We start from the raw sequence: 19700 nt of genomic DNA, 5'->3' as shown, positions 1-19700 counted from the left end.
TCAATGTGATACACCACATTAATAACAAAAAGATAATAACCATATGATCCTGTCAACAGATGCAGAAAAAGCATTTGACAACATACAACATCCATTCTTGATTTAAAACCCTCAACAACTGAGGGCAAGAAGGAACATACCTCAACATCATAAAGCCCATATGTTAAAGATCAACAGCTAATATCATGAACCATGGGTAAAAATTGAGAGCTTTTCCTCTACCATCAGGAACAAGACAGGGATGTCCATTCTCACCAATTTTATTTAACATAGTATTGGATGTCCTAGCCTCAGCAATCAGACAATGAAAAGAAACAAAAGGCATCCAAATCAGCAAAGAAGGAGTCAAACTTTCACTATTCACAGATGACAGAATACTCTAAGCAAAGACTCCAACAAAAAACTGCTAAAAATTCATAAACGAATTCTGTCCAGTCGCAGGATACAAAATCAATGTACAGAATTCTGTTGTATTTCTATACACCTATAATGAAGCAGTAAAAAATAATCATGAAATCAATCCCATTTACAATTGCAACAAAAACCATAAGAATGAATGGAACCAAAGAAGTAAAAGATCTGTACTCTGAAAACCAGAAAACACTGATGAAATAAATTGAGGATTACACAGAAAGGGAAAAACATTCCATGCTCATGGATTGGAAGAACAAATATTATTGGAACATCTATACTACCCAAAGCAATCTACCCATTTAATGCAATCCCTATCAAAAAACCAACAGCATTTTTCACAGAGCTAGAACAAATTATCTTAAAATTTGTATGGAACCTCAAAAGACCCTGAATACCCAAAATAACATTGAAAAAGAAAAACAAAGCTGGAGTCATCACAATTCCAGACTTCAAGTTATATTACAAAGCTATAGCAATCAAGACAGTATAGTACTGGCACAAAACAGACACACAGATCAACAGAACAGGACAGAAAACCCAGAAATGGACCCACAAGTATAGGTGAACAAATCATGTTGGGAAAACTAGACAGCTACATGCAAAAGAATGAATCTGGACCACTTTCTTATACCATACACAAAAATAAATTCAAAATAGATGAAGACCTAAATGTTAGATAGGAAACCATCAAAATCCCAGAGGAAAATACAGAGTAACCACTGTGACATCAGTTGTAGCCACATCTTTCTCAGTATGTCTCCAGAGGCAAGGGAAACAGAAGCAAAAACAAACTATTGGGACTTTTCAAGATAAAAAGCTTCTGCACAATGAAGGAAACAATTAACAAGATGAAAAGGCAACCTTCAAAAATGGGAGAAGAGGGATCCCTGGGTGGCGCAGCGGTTTAGCGCCTGCCTTTGCCCCAGGGCGCGATCCTGGAGACCCGGGATCGAATCCCACGTCAGGCTCCCGGTGCATGGAGCCTGCTTCTCCCTCTGCCTGTGTCTCTGCCTCTCTTTCTCTCTGTGACTATCATAAATAAATAAAAATTAAAAAAAAATGGGAGAAGGTATTTGCAAATGACATATATGAGGGTTAGTATCCAAAATCTATAAAGAACTTATTAAACTCAACATCCAAAAAACAATCCAGTTTAAAAATGGGCAAACACATGAACATCCATTTTTCCAAAGAGGATATTCAGATGGCTAACTGGCACATGAATATATGGTCAACATCTCTCATCATCAGGGAAATACAAATCAAAAGCATGATGATATACCATCTCACACCTGTCAGGATGGCTAGAATTAACAACACAGCAAACAATAGGCATTGGTGAGGATGTAGAGAAAGGGGAATCCTCTTACAGTGTTGGTGGAAATGCAAACTGGTGCAGCCATTATGTAAAACAGTATGGAGGTTCTTCATAAAGTTAAAAAGAGAACTCAGCAACTGCACTTCTAGGTATATACTGAAAGGATACAAAAATACAGATTTGAAAGTGTACATGCACCCTGACATTTATAACAGCATTATCAACAATAGCCAAACTATGAAAAAAGCCCAAATGCTCACTGACTGATGAATGGATAAAGATGTGATGCATATATACACAATGGAATACTACTCAGCCATTAAAAATAATGAAACATTGCCATTTTGCCAGGATGTGGATGGAGCTAAAGAGTATTATGCTAAGTGAAATAAGTCAGTCAGAGAAAGACAAATACGATACAATTTCACTCACATGTGGAATTTAAGATAGAACACAGATGAACATGGGGGAAAAAAGACAAATAATAAAACAGACTCTTTACCTATAGAAAATAAACTGGGAGATGCTGGAGGGGAGCAGGGTAGGGAGATGGGTTAAATGGGTGATGGGGTTTAAGGAGGACACTTGTTGTGATGAGCAATGGGTGCCACGATGAATCACTAAATTCTACCCCTGAAACTAACATTACAATGTCTGTTAACTAGAATTTAAAAACTTGAAAGTATAAAAAAATATAAAAAATTATAATCAGGAAAGTCATGTTCCCTTTCTTATCTTTTCTATCCCTTTCTCTCCCTACTCTATAAGTAGTTAATTTCTCTAGTTTCTAGTTTATGAGTCCTGAGTTTGTTGTTTTTATCTACTGCTAAGAGTTCTTTTTATTTGGCACTGAAATACAAAAAAGAAAGGCTTTAGTATATTTTATGTTAATTAAAATATTAAACACTGTCCAGAATTGCCTTAGCATAGTAATAATTAATATCCATAATCATACCTCTGAGCCACTGAAAGACTGTGAATCATCAAATATTAAATTCTTTTCAGCTCAATTTAGGATATTCCCATTTTTTGTAACTTTTTATTGAAATATAATTGACATACTATGTTATATTACTTTCAGGTGTATGACATAGTGATTAGATAACTGTAAACATTTATTCAACGCTGGCCATGGTAATGCAGTCATCATCTGTCACCATAAGGCATTATTACAATATTATTGCCTATATTACTTATGCTGTACTTTTCATCTCCCTGACTTACTTATTTTATAACTGGAAGTCTGTACCTCTTAGAGAACTGGTAGTTGCTAAAAAGAAGGTGAATGAGAAAATGGGGAAAATGAAATAGATTAAGAGGTACAAACTCGTGGAGTTTCTTTTTACAGAAATAAGTATTACATATCCCCCCCCCTTGCAAATTGCAGCATACAAAAGATTGTGAATTGGTCTTTGTTTCATTTAACAACATATCTGGAACTCATGTCATATAAAACTCCATTTACTTTTTTGTTCTTAAAAACATTTGTCCTTATTTTAGAAATGCTTTATTTACCATGACCTGTGATGATATAATTATGTAAGTTGCCTTATGCTCTTTGCACTGTCTATATTTTCTACGAGTTCCTTTTCTTCTGCTTAAGAGGCCTTCCTTTATTATCCACTTACACTTAATAATGACACATTAGAAAGCTGGCTGGAAACTCTACGTGCATGGGAATGGGATTTTCAACTGTGGGGTTTCAATGAAGGATGATCATATATGGATGGATACATGGTCATTTTGCTGGGGTCTCCAAATCCAAGTATCTTCCCCCCCCCCACCCGGAGCTACGTGTATTTCTACAGAGAATTCTCTAATTATCTCCTAATGAAGGAAGGAGTGATAGTAGAAATAAAGAAATGGTTAGCAAGGTTCTTGGAGCCAGTGGCAGAAGAGGCTTCTTTTTTAGTGTGTGTTGATTTTCAGTTAAGCTTCAACATCTTTGTTCATGTGCTTGATAGTTTTCTGTTTAGAGACTCTGTGACTCAATTTCTTGACAAGTCAACCCACAGCCTCTTGCTAAGGCTGGTGGTAAGTGGTAATCACCGGGCTGTGGGGGTAAGGAGGGGCCTTCTATTTCTTATGGAGAACATTAATACTAGAAGACACTGCTTATGGAATACATGAGGTCACATTTAAGTTTCACTAGAAAATGAAAGCCTCTGTTCTTCATAATCAAGCAAATACAGAATCAGCAAACTATAAACATAAAGATATTTTAGATATATGTACTATAATCATTAATAAATTAGTTCCAATAATAACCCAAACTTCAAGTGGCAATGTTGTGATTAACTGTAGATACTGTCAACCTCATAGCACGAGACAAGAGAGCACAAGCTTGTTCAAGTACTTTTAACATTTTTATATTTTAAGAATAGACTATCTGCATCCCTGCATACAATGCAAAGTTGTGTAAAAAGCACAACAGTATATTTTATTTCAGATTTTTTTCTTTTTAATTTTTTCCTCCAAGTACTTTTTTAAAAATTTTATTTATTTATTCATGGGAGACACAGAGAGAGGCAGGCAGAGACATAGGCAGAGGGAAAAGTAGGCTCCCCATGGGGAGCCTGGTGTGGGATTCAATCCCAGGACCCCGGGATCACGACCTGAGCCAAAGGTAGATAGATGCTCAACCACTGAGCCATCCAGGTGACTGAACTGTCCTCCAAGTTCTTATTTAAATTCCAGTTACTCAGCCATTAGAAACGATGAATACCCACCATTTGCTTCAATGTGGATAGAACTGGAGGGTATTATGCTGAGTGAAGTAAGTCAATCGAAGGACAAACATCATACAGTTTTACTCATACAGGGAATATAAAAAATTGTGGAAGGGATTATAGCAGAAAGGAGAGAAAATGAGTGGGAAAAATCAGAGAGAGTGACAGAACATGAAAGACTCCTAACCCTGGGAAACAAACAAGGGGTAGTGGACGGGGAGGTGGGTGGGGGGATGGGGTGACTGGGTGACGGGCACTGAGGGGGGCACTTGACGGGATGAGCACTGGGTGTTATGCTGGCAAATCGAACTCCAATAAAAAATATACAAAAAAATAAATTCCAGTTAGTTAACACACAGTGTAATGTTAGTTTCAGGTGCAGGATTTAGTAATTCATCACTTACATACAACACCCAGTGCTTATCAAAAGTGCCTTTTTTGAGCATCAATGGATAAGAAAGTATATTTACAACATTTCACATTTAAGGCATCCTGGCATATAATCATACTGAAAATTAGTTTATTTCCTAATGAATGTTAAGTACTTATGAAAAACCAACAAAAAGATCTATGGTTGCTCAAGTACACAAATAAAACTATATAACTATGCTATATAGAATATATATATATATATACACACACACACACACATATATATTTACACACACATGATATATATAATTGTACAGAAAACTATATCTATAATTTTACATAGAAAAATCACTACCTTATATGAAAGTTTAGTGGTGTGAAAAATTCTCAACTCAATATAGAAAATACATGAGATTGCTTTTTCCTCTCTCAACATTTAGAATTCATGCTTTCAAAATGATAAAGAATGGAAGGTTTATATTAGAAGGGAAACAATCATAGAAAAGAGGCTGATGGAAGGTGAAAAATTGAACAATGTTAGAAATAACCAAGTGCTAGGTTGTGGGAAAATATATCCTTATGAAGAGCAGAGAAAAGGAAAATTATCCTCATTTTTAAATCTACCAATCATCATAATGGTATTCTGAGTTGATCAGAATATTTAGATAGTACACTGCTACAGTAAATCCCTCAAAAGAGATAAAGCAGCCTATCCATTTTCTTCCCCCAGGAGGAAAAAATAAAAACCATGTTTGCAAAGACTTAATTTTATGGTAATTTTCTTTTAGACTTCAAGGGTATGTGTAGATATTAGAAAAATAAAAATATAAAATAGAAAAGCAATAATGAACAATGATTCTGTATAGAGCAAAATTGAATGCAGAAAACTTTTTTTATACATACACTCTCTAAAACCTGACTCTCTCATACGAGGCATTAATGTTTTCCTGATATAAGTTTGCTTTTAATACTTCAATGAAAAGTTTTTATCTTCTTGGGAGAAAAGTGCCTTTGTTTTCCTATCAAAAGGAAGTAAAAATGGAGTCCTGATCTCATTTAAAGAACAAGAATTCTACATTTTTCCTTAGAAACAATATTTAAGTTGTTTTGTGTTTGTGACAATTTCCAATGTTCTTCACATACTAAACTTTTTTATTGAACTGTAATTAAGATACAGTGCTAGCTTCAGGTTTAAAATTCATTGATTCAACAACTCTATACATTTTTCAGTGCTCAAGTGTATTCTTATTATTCTTATTCTTATTCCCCTTTATTTCACCCATCCCTCCCCACACCACCCCACTGACAACCACCAATTTGTTCTCTATATTTAAAAGGTCTATCTTTTGTGTCCCTTTTTCTTTGTATTGTTTCTTAAATTCCACACAAGTGAAATAGAATGGTATTCATTTTTCTCTGACTTATATCACTTATCATTAGACCCTCTAGGTTCATGCATGTTGTTGCAAATGGCATGATATCGTTTCTTCTATGGCCAGGTTAATAGTCTTCTTTATCCATTCACTCATAGATGGACACCTAAATGTTTCCATATCTTGGCTATTGTAAATAATGCTGAAATAAACATAGCAGTGCATATATCTTTTCAAGTTAGCAGCTTCATTTTCTTTGGGTAAATGGCTAGTAGTGGAATTACGTATTTTCAAATTTTTTAAGAACCTCCATATTGCTATTCACCATGGCTGCACCAATTTGCATTCCCAGCAGCAGTGCATGAGGGTTCCTTTTTCTCTGTTATCATCATCAGCATTTCTTATTTTTTGTGATTCATTTTAGCCATTCTGAAGGGTAATAAAGTGATATCTCATTGTGATTTTAATCTGCATTTCCCTGATGTGTCTGTTGGCCGTCTATATGGCTTCTCTGGAAAAATTATCTGCCCACTTTTTAATCTGATTATTAGTTCTGGGGGTCCTGAGTAGCATAAGTTCTTTTTTTTTTTTTAGCATAAGTTCTTTATATATGTTGGATATTAAGCCCTTATCAAATATATCATTTTACAAGTATCTTCTCTCATTCAGTAGGTTGCCTTATATAGTTCTGTTGATGGTTTCAATCAGTATGAAAAAGCATTTTACTTTGGTGTACTCACAACAGTCTAATTTTGCCACTGTCTTCCTTGACTGAAAAGATTTACCTAAAAAACTGTTTCTATAGTCAATGTCAAAATAATTACTGCCTATGTTTTTCTTCTAGGAATTTTATAGTTTCAGGTCTCACATTTAGGTCTTTAATCCACTTTGAGTTTATTGAGTGTAAGAAAGTGGTCTGGTTTTCATTCTTTTGCATGTAGCTGTTCAGTTTTCCCACCACCAATATGTTGAAGAGACTATCTTTTCCTCATTGTATATTCTTGCTTCCTCTATCATAGATAAACTGACCATGTAAGTGTGGGTTTATTCCTGGACTCTATTCACTTCCATTGATTTCTGTGTCTATTTTTATACCAGTACCATATTTTTAAAATTACCACAGCTTTGTAATATATCTTGAAATCAGGCATTGTGATACATTCTGCTTTGTTCTTTTTTAAGATTGCTTTGGCTATTTGAGGTCTTTTGTGGTTTCCATACAAATTTTAAGATTATTTGTTACAGTTCTGTAAAAAATGCTGTTGGTATTTTGATAGGGATTACACTGAAACTGTATAGATTGCTTTGGGTAGTATGGACACTTCACCAATATTAATTCTTCTAATTCATGAACAAGAAATATCTATTTGTGTCATTTTCAATTTCTTTCATCAACATTTTATATAGTTTCCATGATACAGAATTTTTATCTCCTTAAGTTTATTCCTAGGTATTTTATTAATTTTGGTACAAGTGTAAATGGGATTGTTTTCTTAATTTCTCTTTCTTCTCCTTCATTATTAGTTTGTAGAAAGGTAGATTTCTGTATTAATCTTGTAACCTGTGACTTTGTTGGATTTGATTTGCTAATATTTTGTTGAGGATTTCTGCATCTATATTCATCATCAGAGATGTTGGCCTGAAGTTCACTTTTTTGTAGTGTCTTTATGTGGTTTTGGTATCAGGGTCATGCTGGCCTCATAGAATGGATTTGGAAGCTTTCCTTCCTCTTCTATCTCTTGGAATAGATTGAGAAGAATAGGTACTAACTTTTAGTTAATTGGGAGAATTCACCTGTGAAGCCATTTGGTCCTGGACTTTTGTTTGTTGGGAGTTTTTGATTACTGATTCAGAATCACTGCAAATAAATGGTTCGTTCAAATTTTCTATTACGTCTTGATGCAGTTTGGGAAGGTTTTATATATATATATATATATATATATGCGGAAAAATATATATATAAATAAAATCTTATATAAAGATTTTACTTATTTATTCATGAGAGACACAGAGAAAGAGGCAGAGACAGAGACAGAGGGTGAAGCAAGCTCCTCACAGGGAGCTCAATCGGGGACTCAATCCCTGAACCAAAGGCAGACGCTCAACCGCTGAGTTACCCAGGCATCCCAGGAAGGTTATATATTTCTATAAATTTAACCATTTCTTCTATTTGTCCAAATTGTTGGCATATAATTTTGCATAGTATTCAATCATCTTTTGTATTTCAGTGTTGTCAGTTGCTATTTCTTTTCCATTTCTGATTGTGAGTCCTCTCTCTCTCTGTGTCTCCTTCTCTCTCTCTCTCTCAAGTCTGGCTAAAGGTTTATCAAGCTTGTTGGTTTTTTGAAATAACCAGCTCCTGGTTTCATTGATCTATTTAATTTTCTAGTCCCTATTTCATTTATTTTTGCTCTAATCTTTATTATTTCCTTCCTTCTACTGGCTTTGGACTTTGTTCTTTCTTTTCTAGCCCCTTTAGGTGTAAGGTTACGTTTTTATGCAAGATTATTATTCTTGAGCTAGGCCTATATTGGTATAATCTTCCCTCTTAGAATACTTTTTGCTGTATCCCAATGAATTTGAACCATTGTGTTTTCATTTTCACTTGTTTCCATGTGTTTTCTGATTTCCTCTTTGATTCTTTGTTGATCCACTGGTTATTTAGGAGCATGTTGCTTAGCTTTCAAGTGTTTGTTTATTTCCATCTTTTTATTGTAACTGATCTGTAGTTTTATTTTTTTATTTTTTTTTAATTTTTATTTATTTATGATAGTCACGCAGAGAGAGAGAGGCAGAGACACAGGCAGAGGGAGAAGCAGGCTCCATGCACCGGGAGCCCGACGTGGGATTCGATCCCGGGTCTCCAGGATCACGCCCCGGGCCAAAGGCAGGCGCCAAACCGCTGCGCCACCCAGGGATCCCTGATCCGTAGTTTTATAACATTTTCTTTGGAAACGATGCTTGATGTGGTTTTAACTTCTTAAATTGAGAGACTTGTTTTGTGCCCTATTGTTATCTATTCTGGATAATGTTCTATCTGCACTTGAAAATAGTATGTATTCTGATGTTTTTTGATAGAATGTTCTGAATATATATGATGTTAGTTTCATCTGGTCCACTGTGTCTTTCAAAGTCACTATTTCCTTACTTTTCTGTATGGATGACGTATCCATCAATGTAAGTGGAGTGTTAAAGTCAATTACTATTATTGTATTAAATTCTTCTTTTATGTCTGGTAACACATGTATGCTTCTGTATGTTCCCATGTGAGTACATAAATATTTACATGTATTATATCTTCTTGTTGGATTTTTCCCTTTACTATCATGTAGTGTCCTTGTCTCTTGTTAAAATCTTTGTTTTAAAGCCTGTTTTGTTCAATAAAAGTGTTGTTCTTTTGGCTTTCTTTTCATTTCCATTTACATGGTAAATGTCTGTGTCCTTCCTTTCAATCTCCATGTGTCTTTACATCTGAACTGAGTTTCATGTAGGTAGCACTTAGATGGAGCTTGTATTACTTTTTATCTATTCAGTCATCCTATGTGTTAGTTTTTTCCTCCCATGTGTTTTGATTGGAGCATTTAGTCAATTTATATTCAACGTAATTAATGACAGGTATGTAATTATTACCATTTTGTAACGTTTTATAGTTGTTTTTGTAGTTCTTTTCTTTTTTCCCCCATTTAACTTTCTTCCCTTGTAATCTGATGACTTTCTTCACTGTTATGCTTGGATTACTTTCTCTTTACTTTTTGTGTACCTACCACAGGTTTGTGGTTGCCAATAGGTTCATATATAATATTTTATGCATATAGCAATCTATGTTAGGTTGATAGTTAAGTTTGAAGTCATTTTTTAAAGTAGTACAATTTTACTTCTCCCACATTTTATGTATAGGGCGTCATACTTCACATCTTTTTGTTTTGTGAATCTCTTGATTACTTTCATAGACACAATTTATTTTGATGTTTTTGTGCTTTAACCTCCATACTGTTTTTTTTAAGATTTTATTTATTTATTCATGAGAGACAGAGAGGCAGAGACAAAGGCAGAGGGAGAAGGAGGCGCCATGCAGGGAGCCTGAGGTGGGACTCAATCCTGGGTCTCCAGGATCACACCCTGGGCTGAAGGCGGCGCTAAACCGCTGAGCCACCCAGGCTGCCCCTCCATACTGGTCTTATAACCAATTAATACACTACCTTTTATTATATGTTTTCATTTACCTATGGAATTTTTTCCTTTCATAATTTCCTTACTCCTAATTAGTCTTTTCTTCCCAAATTATTCCCTTTAATTTTCCTTGAAGGCTGGTTTAATGGTGATAAACTCTTTGAACTTTTATTTGCCTGAAGAACTCTCTCTCTCCTTGTATTTTGAAGTTATCCTTAATATGGAGAATATTCTTGGTTACAGGTTATTTTTTTGTCAGTAGTCTGAATATACCATGCAACTTCCTTCTGGCTTCCAAAGTTTCTGCAGAAAAATCAGGGGAAAGCCTTATGGGGTTTCCCTTGTATGTAACTATTTCCTTTTTTTTTCCTTGTTACTTTTAACATTCTCTTTTCATCATTACTTTTTGCTATTTTAGTTATTATGTGTCTTGGTGTGGCTCTCCTTGGGTTGATTTTCTTGTGGGTTTTGTGTGTCTCCAGAATCTGGATGTTTTCTTCCCCAGCTTAGGGAAGTTTTCAGCTATTATCTTTCAAATAAATTTTATGGACCCTTCTCTCTCCTCTTTCTGAGATTGCTACAATGTGAATGTTATAATGCTTAAATGACATCCCTGAGTTTTCTTAATCTATTATTATTTTTAATTATTCTTTTTTCTTTTTGCTGTTCAGCTTCATTTCTTTTCATTACTCTGTCTTTTTTTTTTTTTTTTTTTTTTTTTTTTTTTTTTTTTTTATTTTTTTTTTTTTATTTATTTATTTTTTTTTTATTGGTGTTCAATTTTCTAACATACAGAATAACACCCAGTGCCCGTCACCCGTTCACTCCCACCCCCCGCCCTCCTCCCCTTCTACCACCCCTAGTTCGTTTCCCAGAGTTAGCAGTCTTTATGTTCTGTCTCCCTTTCTGATATTTCCCACACATTTCTTCTCCCTTCCCTTATTTTCCCTTTCACTATTATTTATATTCCCCAAATGAATGAGAACATATAATGTTTGACCTTCTCCGACTGACTTACTTCACTCAGCATAATACCCTCCAGTTCCATCCACGTTGAAGCAAATGGTGGGTATTTGTCATTTCTAATAGCTGAGTAATATTCCATTGTATACATAAACCACATCTTCTTTATCCATTCATCTTTCGTTGGACACCGTCTGTCTTATAGCTCACTGATCCATTCTTCGGTCTCCTCTAATCTGCCACTGATTCCCTCCAATGTATTTTTAATTTGCATTATTAAGTTCTTCATCTCTGATTGGTTCTTTTGTTTAGTCCAGTGAGTATCTTTATAACCATTATTTTGAATTCTTTATCAGGCACATTGTTCATCTCTGTTTCATTTAGTTCTCTTCCTTTACTTTTGTCCCAGTCCCTCATCTGGGACATATTCTTCTGTCTCCTCATTTTGCTTAACTCTTTGTGTTTGTTTCTATGTATTAGGAAAGTCTGCTAGATCTCTGGATCTTGAAATTAGTGGCCTTATGAAGAAGAGGGTCTTATGGTGTCCTATAGCATAATGTCCACTGATCTCCAGAATCCAGAGCTTCAGGAGTATCTCCTAGTGGGTTGTGTGTACCCTACTGTTATAGCTACGCTGTGTTTGCCTTTAGTTATTAGATGGTCCACTTTTCATGTTGTGGGTATACCAGGCAGGGATTGGTCCCTGTTCTATTAAGGGAAAAGTCTGGTGTCACTGTGGGCTTGTAATTCAGTGGTGTCAGCAGCCAGATGAGATGCCTGCTCTCACCTCCTCTGCCTGGGCTGCCATCATATGAAATTGCAGGGTGCTCTCCCTCTGTTGCCTCCTGAGAGGCTTTCATTGGTGGGTGGGGCCTGTAGTCAAACCAGATGCCTGCTCCCAGGCCATTTGTTAGGGTTGCAGTAGTATCAACTTTTAGGGTGCTCTTCCTGCCTTTTCCTGAGAGGCTAATGATTGCGGGTGGGGCCAACAGTCAGACTAGATGCCTGCCCAGTGTGTCTGCTGTTGCTGCAGTTGCACTGCTGTGTGTGGTTATCTTCTCCTCTCCTCAGGACTGGAGTCACTTTGGAGTGATGCAGGTCTGTGCCAGGGCTGCTTACAGGGTGTGTCTTGGCAGGAATTGCTTTGTAGGGATACTTGCTAAGTAGGGTGGATCCCCAGAATGCAGGATGTGGTGTATGTTGTGTTGGCAAGATACGTAGAGAGTATTCCTTCTGATTCTTACAACTATCTAGCTATCTAGGCTAGGGGTGGGGGGAGAGAAATGGGACCCACTAGCTCTTTTGTTTTTAGAGAAATCTAAAGATCCCTGCCCCTCTAGCACACATTCTGAGATTAGAAAATAAATGTCCTTCATGTGTACACCAGGCACTTTTGGAACTGCTGCTTATGTGCTATATCTTGGTTGGATTTTTTGTTTTGCTGGCTCTTTAAGGCCCAAGCCTCAGTTTCTGATTGCCCTGTGAGTCTCCCACAGCTAGCCAGCTGATTTTTAAAGCACCTGGCATTAAGTTCCACTGATTGTAAAAACTCATAAAGTTAAGCCCCATGAGTTTTTAAAGCCTAATATGGGCACCTATCTTTCCCATGTAGTTACCTCCTGCCTAAGTACCTGGTGTGGGGTCTGATCCTCTCTCTTTTCCATGCTTGTTCCTTCCATTCATGGTTAGTCTCAGTGGGATTTTGGTTCCAGCCTGCATCGCTCCTCCTACCCTTTTCAATGTGGCCTCCTCTCTGCAATAAACTGTGCAAAGTCTGTATTGCCATGGTATTTTTGAATTAGTTGCACTGATGTGATTATCTAGATGTGTCTGTGGGACCAGGGGAGCTCAGCATCCTCCTACTCTGCTATCTTCCCCCAAACCCTCTACATACTAAACTTTAAATTTAAATTTCTTACCTGATCCAAGACAATGATTTCATCTGCATCAACCACTGTTGACAATCTGTGTGCAATGAAAATAGAAGTTCTATGTTTGACTGCATCCTTCATGGCACCAAGAATAGTCTGCAAGTTTAACAAGAAGAGTAGGAAAAAAAGATTAGGTAAATGCAAATTAAAATAATCATACATTTCTTAAAGGAACATATAAAAAGCCAATAAATTTTGGACTATATAAACTTTATACCAATACCAAATACTTGACCTAATCTAATAATTACTAAGAAAAGGAAAGGCAAATATGACCCCATTATCATGGAAAAAATTATCTTTTAGACAGGTAACACTTCTTTGAATTAGACTAGGAGAAGGCAGATATTTCTAAACTTAAAAATAAAAAAGTAAACAATGATGAATACAGTGATATCAGGAACATAGCTGAGTATGTTTATCTGGCCAATGAGAACAAAAATAAAATGAGTTGAGGATTGAAGTAATAGGATGTAGAAAATTTCAAAACAATCAATAGAAAGGAGATTCAAAGGATACAGGAACATTTGCTTTTCATTAATTCAAACTCAGAAGAGAGGGCAACAAAGACAACTGTGTATGTTTAACTTGAGCAAACTTCCTTTTCAAAAGTAGTCTGACTTATCATCAATTGATGGACAGTTGGGCTACTTTAATATCTTGGCTATTATAAATATGCTGCTATAAACATAGGGATGCATATATTACTTTCAATTAGCATTTTTGTATTTTTTGGGTAAATATCCAGTAGCACAATTACTGGATCATGTAGTAGTTCTATTTTTAACTTTTTGAGGAACCTCCATACTGCTCTCCAGAGTGGCTACACCAATTTGCATTCCCATCAACAGGGCACTAATGTTCCTTTTTCTTCACACCCTTGCCAACAACACCTGTTGTTTCCTGTGTTTCTGATTTTAGCTATTCTGATGGGTATGAGGTGATAATCTGACTGTAGATCTGATTTGCGTTTCCTTGATGATAAGCAATGTTGAATATTTTTTCATTTGTCTGTTGGGCATTTGTATGTATTCTTTGGGGAAATATGTTTATGTCTTCTGCCCATTTTTAAAATTTGTTAGAATGTTTTTATTTAAATATACAATGGAAAACAATTCAGCCAGGGCAGCCCTGGTGGAGCAGTGGTTTAGCGCTGCCTGCAGCCCAGGCTGTGATCCTGGAGACCCGGGATCGAGTCCCACATCGGGCTCCCTGCATGGAGCCTGCTTCTCCCTCTGCCTGTGTCTCTGCCTCTCTCTCTTTCTGTGTGTCTCTCTTGAATAAATAAATAAAATCTTAACAAAAAAAATTCAGCCATAAAAAAGAATGTAATCCTGTCATCTGCAATGACATGCATGGAGCTAAAGAGTATGATGCTAAGTGAAATACGTCAGAAAATAACTCACAAAATTTCACTCATAAGAGTAATTTAAGAAACAAAACAAACGAGCAAAAAGAAAAAAAGAGAATGAGATGGAGACAAACCAAGAAACAGACTCTTACATATAGAAAGGAAATGAATGGTTACCAGAGGGTAGGTAGGATGGGTGAAATAGGTAATGGGAAATAAGGAGTACAACGGTCATGATAAGCACTGAATAATGTATGATATTGTTGAATCACTATATTGTACACCTGAAACTAATATAACACTCTATGTTAACTATACTGGAACTAAAAATAAAAATAAAATACAGAAAATAAAATCACAAAAATCCTCATATCATAATGAACTGAAAAAAGAGCAAGAGGATGGAAATGGTGACAGGGAGATCAAAGCTAACATTTTACAAGACAGGAGATAAAGCCAAGAATTAAATGTCTAGCTCCATTTCCCCTTGCCCCAGAAACAAGAACAGCTTCCTCTCAACACCTGTGGCATTCCCTGAACACAAGCATTCTATGCAGGGCACATTGAAATGGCATGGGACTACCTTTGTCACAATAATTCTGAAAAGGAAGTTTTTAGAATGCTTTCCCCCCAAAATATCCACGATTCACAAGAAATAGGCCAATCTCCCCAGTTATAAACAGAGAGAATGACTCTCAGACCCTGGGCCTGAATAGCCAACTGAATAAAGAGCAAAAGGAAGGAAATGGGGGGAGGGAGAAACTATTGTGACTTCTTAATGAATTCTGAAAAACACTTTTTATTACAGTATAAATAACAGTGTTATATTAATTTCAGGTGTATAATATTCAATAATTTTATAAATTACTCAACGCTCATCATGATCAGTGTAGTCTTAATCCCCTTTATCTATTTCACTCATCCTCCCACCAACTTCATCTCTGACAACCACTAATGCGTTCTCTGCATTTAAGAATTTGTTTGGAAAATATATTTTTGTTTATTGCCTTTAAAGTGTAAGAGAGGGATCCCTGGGTGGCTCAGAGGTTTAGTGCCTGCCTTCAGCCTGGGGCGTGGTCCTGCAATCCCGGAATCGAGTCCCGCATCGGGCTCCCTGCATGGAGCCAGCTTCTCCCTCTGCCTGTGTCTCTGCCTCTCTCTCTCTCTGTCTCTCATGAATAAGTAAATAAAATCTTTAAAAAAATAATAAAGTGTAAGAGAGTTCTATGTATATTTAGCTATACTTGGAAACCTGGGTCTAAGTATAGCTACAGGATGGAAATAGCAGTGTGGTGTTGGGCATACACCCAATGGCTCCGTACAGATACTTCTAAACATCGTATTTATTAAAGGAATAAAATTAACAAGAGTAGATGGCTAGCCAGGAAGGGAATACCTTTTATTTGACTAAAGCAGATGGAAAATTAAGGGCAGGGCCAATTCTAAGAAAAATTGTGATGTTTGTGGGGACTCATCTTCCTTATTCTCAAGAACTTAAGCTCTGACATCCTACTAAGAGTTCCGGGCCTTTTTAAAATTTACCAAATCTTTTGGTAACTCACTCCCTTGGGGAGTTATTTATTAGCTCCTAATAGGTTATGCTCTGTGATATAATAAAGCTACAGGATTCAAATAATGACTGTTAGGACTTTTAATTCCTGGTAAATGTGGACAATATATTTCTAAGTATAAAGTTATTGTAAACAGATTCCTATTCTGCCTCTGAATAGGAGAGAGAGGGGGAAGGGACAGAAGGAAAGGAGGAGAGAGAATCTTAAGCAGGCTCCATGTTCACTGCAGGGCCTCATGCATGACTTCATCTCACAATCCTGAGATCATGACCTGAGCCAAAATCAAAAATGGGAAACTTAACCAACTGAGCCACCCAGACACCCCAAGGACCCCATTAAATATAACAAATCCGGGGTAAGCAGCACTCCCAAGTGCTCATACCTGAGAATCAGCACAGCAGACCCCTGCCCCAGAAGACTAGCTAGACGAACAGGGAAAAAGCAAGTTATTGACCAAGCAGCACTGGAAAGTTCCAGGGGAAGTTAAGGGATTTACAGTATATAGAATCAGAGGATACTCCCCCTTGTTTTTTGTTTTCTGTTTGCTTCCCCCCATTTTTTTCCTTTTCTTTTCTTCTCTTTTTTTCCTTTTTCTTTTTTTCTTTCTCTTCTCTCTTTTTCTCATTTTCCCAATACAACGTGTTTCTGGCAACTCTGCACTGAGCAAAATGAATAGAAGGAAACACTCACCTCAAAGGAAAGAATCAAGAAACAGTCCTCTCTCCCACAGAGTTACAAAATTTGGATTACAATTCAATGTCAGAAAGCCAATTCAGAAGCACAATTATAAAGCTACTGGTGGATCTAAAAAAAGCATAAAGGACTAAAGAGACTGCAGAATTTAGATCTAATCAGGCAGAAATTAAAAATCAATTAAATGAGATGCAATCCGAACTAGAGGTCCTAACGACGAGGGTTAACGAGGTAGAAGAACGACTGAGTGACACAGAAGAAAAGTTGATGGCAAAGAGGGAAAATGAGAAAAAAAGAGAAAAACAATTAAAAGATCATGAGGATAGATTAGGGGAAATAAATGACAGCATCAGGAAGAAAAATTTACGTTTAACTGGGGTTCCTGAGGGTGCTGAAAGGGACAAAGGTCCAGAATATGTATTTAAACAAATAATAGCTGAAAACTTTCCTAATCTGGGAAGTGAAACAGGCATTTAGATCTAGGAAATAGAGAGACCCGCCCCTAAAATCAATAAAAACCGATGAACACCTTGACATTTAATAGTGAAGCTTGCAAATTCCAAAGATAAAGAGAAGATCCTTAAAGCAGCAAAACACAAGAAATCTCTAATTTTTATGGAGAGAAGTATTAGGTTAACAGCAGACCTCTCCACAGAGACCTGGCAGGCCAGAAAGGGCTGGCAGGATATATTCAGGGTCCTAAATGAGAAGAACATGCAGCCAAGAATCCTTTATCCAGCAAGGCTTTTATTTAGAATAGAAGGGAGATAAAGAGGTTCCAAGATAGGCAGAAACTGAAAGAATATGAGACCATGAAGCCAGCTCTGCAAGAAATATTAAGGGGGATTCTGTAATAGAGGAAGTCCAAGGGAACAATCCACAAAAACGGGGACTGAATAGGTATCATGATGACACTAAATTCATATCTTTAAATAGTATGAACGTGAATGGGCTTAATGACCCCATCAAAAGGCGCAGGGTATCACACTGGATAAAAAAGCAGGACCCATCTATTTGCTGTCTACAAGAGACTCATTTTAGACATAAGGACACCTCCAGCCTGAAAATCAAAGGGTGGAGAACCATTTACCATTCAAATGGTCCTCAAAAGAAAGCAGGGGTACCATCGTTATATCAGATAAACTAAAGTTTATCCCGAAGACTGTAGTGAGAGATGAAGAGGGACACTATATCATACTTAAAGGATCTATCCAACACGAGGACTAAACAATCACCACTATTTATGCCCCGAATGTGGGAGCTGCCAAGTATATCAATCAATTAATAACCAAAGTTAAGGGATCCCTGGGTGGCACAGCTGTTTGGCGCCTGCCTTTGGCCTAGGGAGTGATCCTGGAGACCCGGGATCGAATCCCACATCAGGCTCCCGGTGCATGGAGCCTGCTTCTTCCTCTGCCTGTGTCTCTGCCTCTCTCTCTCTCTCTCTCTCTCTCTGTGACTATCATAAATAAATAAAAATTAAAAAAAAATTAAAAAAAATAACCAAAGTTAAGACATACTTAGATAATAATACACTTATACTTGGTGACATCAATCTAGCACTTTCTACACTCAATAGGTCTTCTAAACACAACATCTCCAAAGAAACGAGAGCTTTAAATGATACACTGGACCAGATGGATTTCACAGATATCTACAGAACTTTACGTCAAAACGCAACTGAATACACGTTCTTCTCAAGTGCACATGGAACTTTCTCCAGAACAGACCACATACTGGGTCACAAATCAGGTCTTAACTGATACCAAAAGATTGGGATCACCCAATATTTTCAGAGCATAAGGCTTTGAAATTAGAACTTATTCACAAGAAGAAATTTGGAAGGACTTCAAACACGTGGAGGTTAAGGACCATCCTGATAAAAGATGAAAGAGTCAACCAGGAAATGAGAGAAGAATAAAAAAGATTCATGGAAACTAATGAGAAAGAAGATACAACCATTCAAAATCTTTGGGATACAGCAAACGCAGTCCTGAGGGGGAAATACATCGCAATACAAGCATCCATCCAAAAACTGGAAAGAATTGAAACACAAAAGCTAATCTTGCACTTACAGGAGCTGGAGAAAAAAACAGCCAATAGATCCTACACCCAGCAGAAGAAGAGAGTTAATAAAGATTCGAGCAGAACTCAATGAAATCGAGACCAGAAGAACTGTGGAACAGATCTACAAAACCAGGAGTTGGTTCTTTGAAAGAATTAATAAGATAGATAAACCATTAGCCAGCCTTATTAAAAAGAAGAGAAGACTCAGATTAATAAAATCAAGAATGAGAAAGGAGAGATCACTACCAACACCAAGGGAATACAAACAATTTTAAAAACATATTATGAACAGCTATACGCCAATAAATTACGCAAAATAGAAGAAATGGACGCATTCCTGGAAAATCACAAACTATCAAAACTGGAACACGAAGAAATAGAAAACCTGTACAGGCCAGTAACCAGGGAGGAACTTGAAGCAGTCATCAAAAACCTCCCAAGACACCAAAGTCAAAGGCCAGATGGCTTCCCTGGGGAATTCTATCAAACGTTTAAAGAAGAAACCGCACCTATTCTACTAAAGCTGATCAGAAAGATACAAAGGGATGAAATACTTCCAAACTCGTTGTATGAGGCCAGCATCACCTTAATTCCAAAACCAGACAAAGACCCCACCAAAAAGGAGAATTATAGAACAATATCCCTGAGGAACATGGATGCAAAAATTCTCAACAAGATACTAGCCAATGGGATCCAACAATACATCAAGAAGATTATTCACCATGACCAAGTGGGATTTATCACTGGG

The 19700-nt window shown here is 36.7% G+C and overlaps 1 protein-coding gene across 5 annotated transcripts in view; it reads right to left on the bottom strand.

The window, feature by feature from the left end:
• Positions 1-19700, bottom strand: part of ABCB7 (ATP binding cassette subfamily B member 7) — a 164754-nt gene that overhangs the window by 12107 nt on the left and 132947 nt on the right. For all 5 annotated transcript variants that reach the window (XM_077889595.1, XM_077889592.1, XM_077889594.1 and 2 more), the window contains one exon: positions 13259-13366. In XM_077889595.1, the coding sequence (XP_077745721.1) occupies positions 13259-13366 (108 nt within the window). The remainder of the gene's footprint in view (positions 1-13258; positions 13367-19700) is intronic.

The sequence above is a fragment of the Canis aureus genome, chromosome X (genome assembly GCF_053574225.1).
Source record: "Canis aureus isolate CA01 chromosome X, VMU_Caureus_v.1.0, whole genome shotgun sequence".
In the NCBI taxonomy this organism is placed as follows: Eukaryota; Metazoa; Chordata; class Mammalia; order Carnivora; family Canidae; genus Canis; species Canis aureus.
This window is presented reverse-complemented; position numbering and strand designations above follow the sequence as displayed.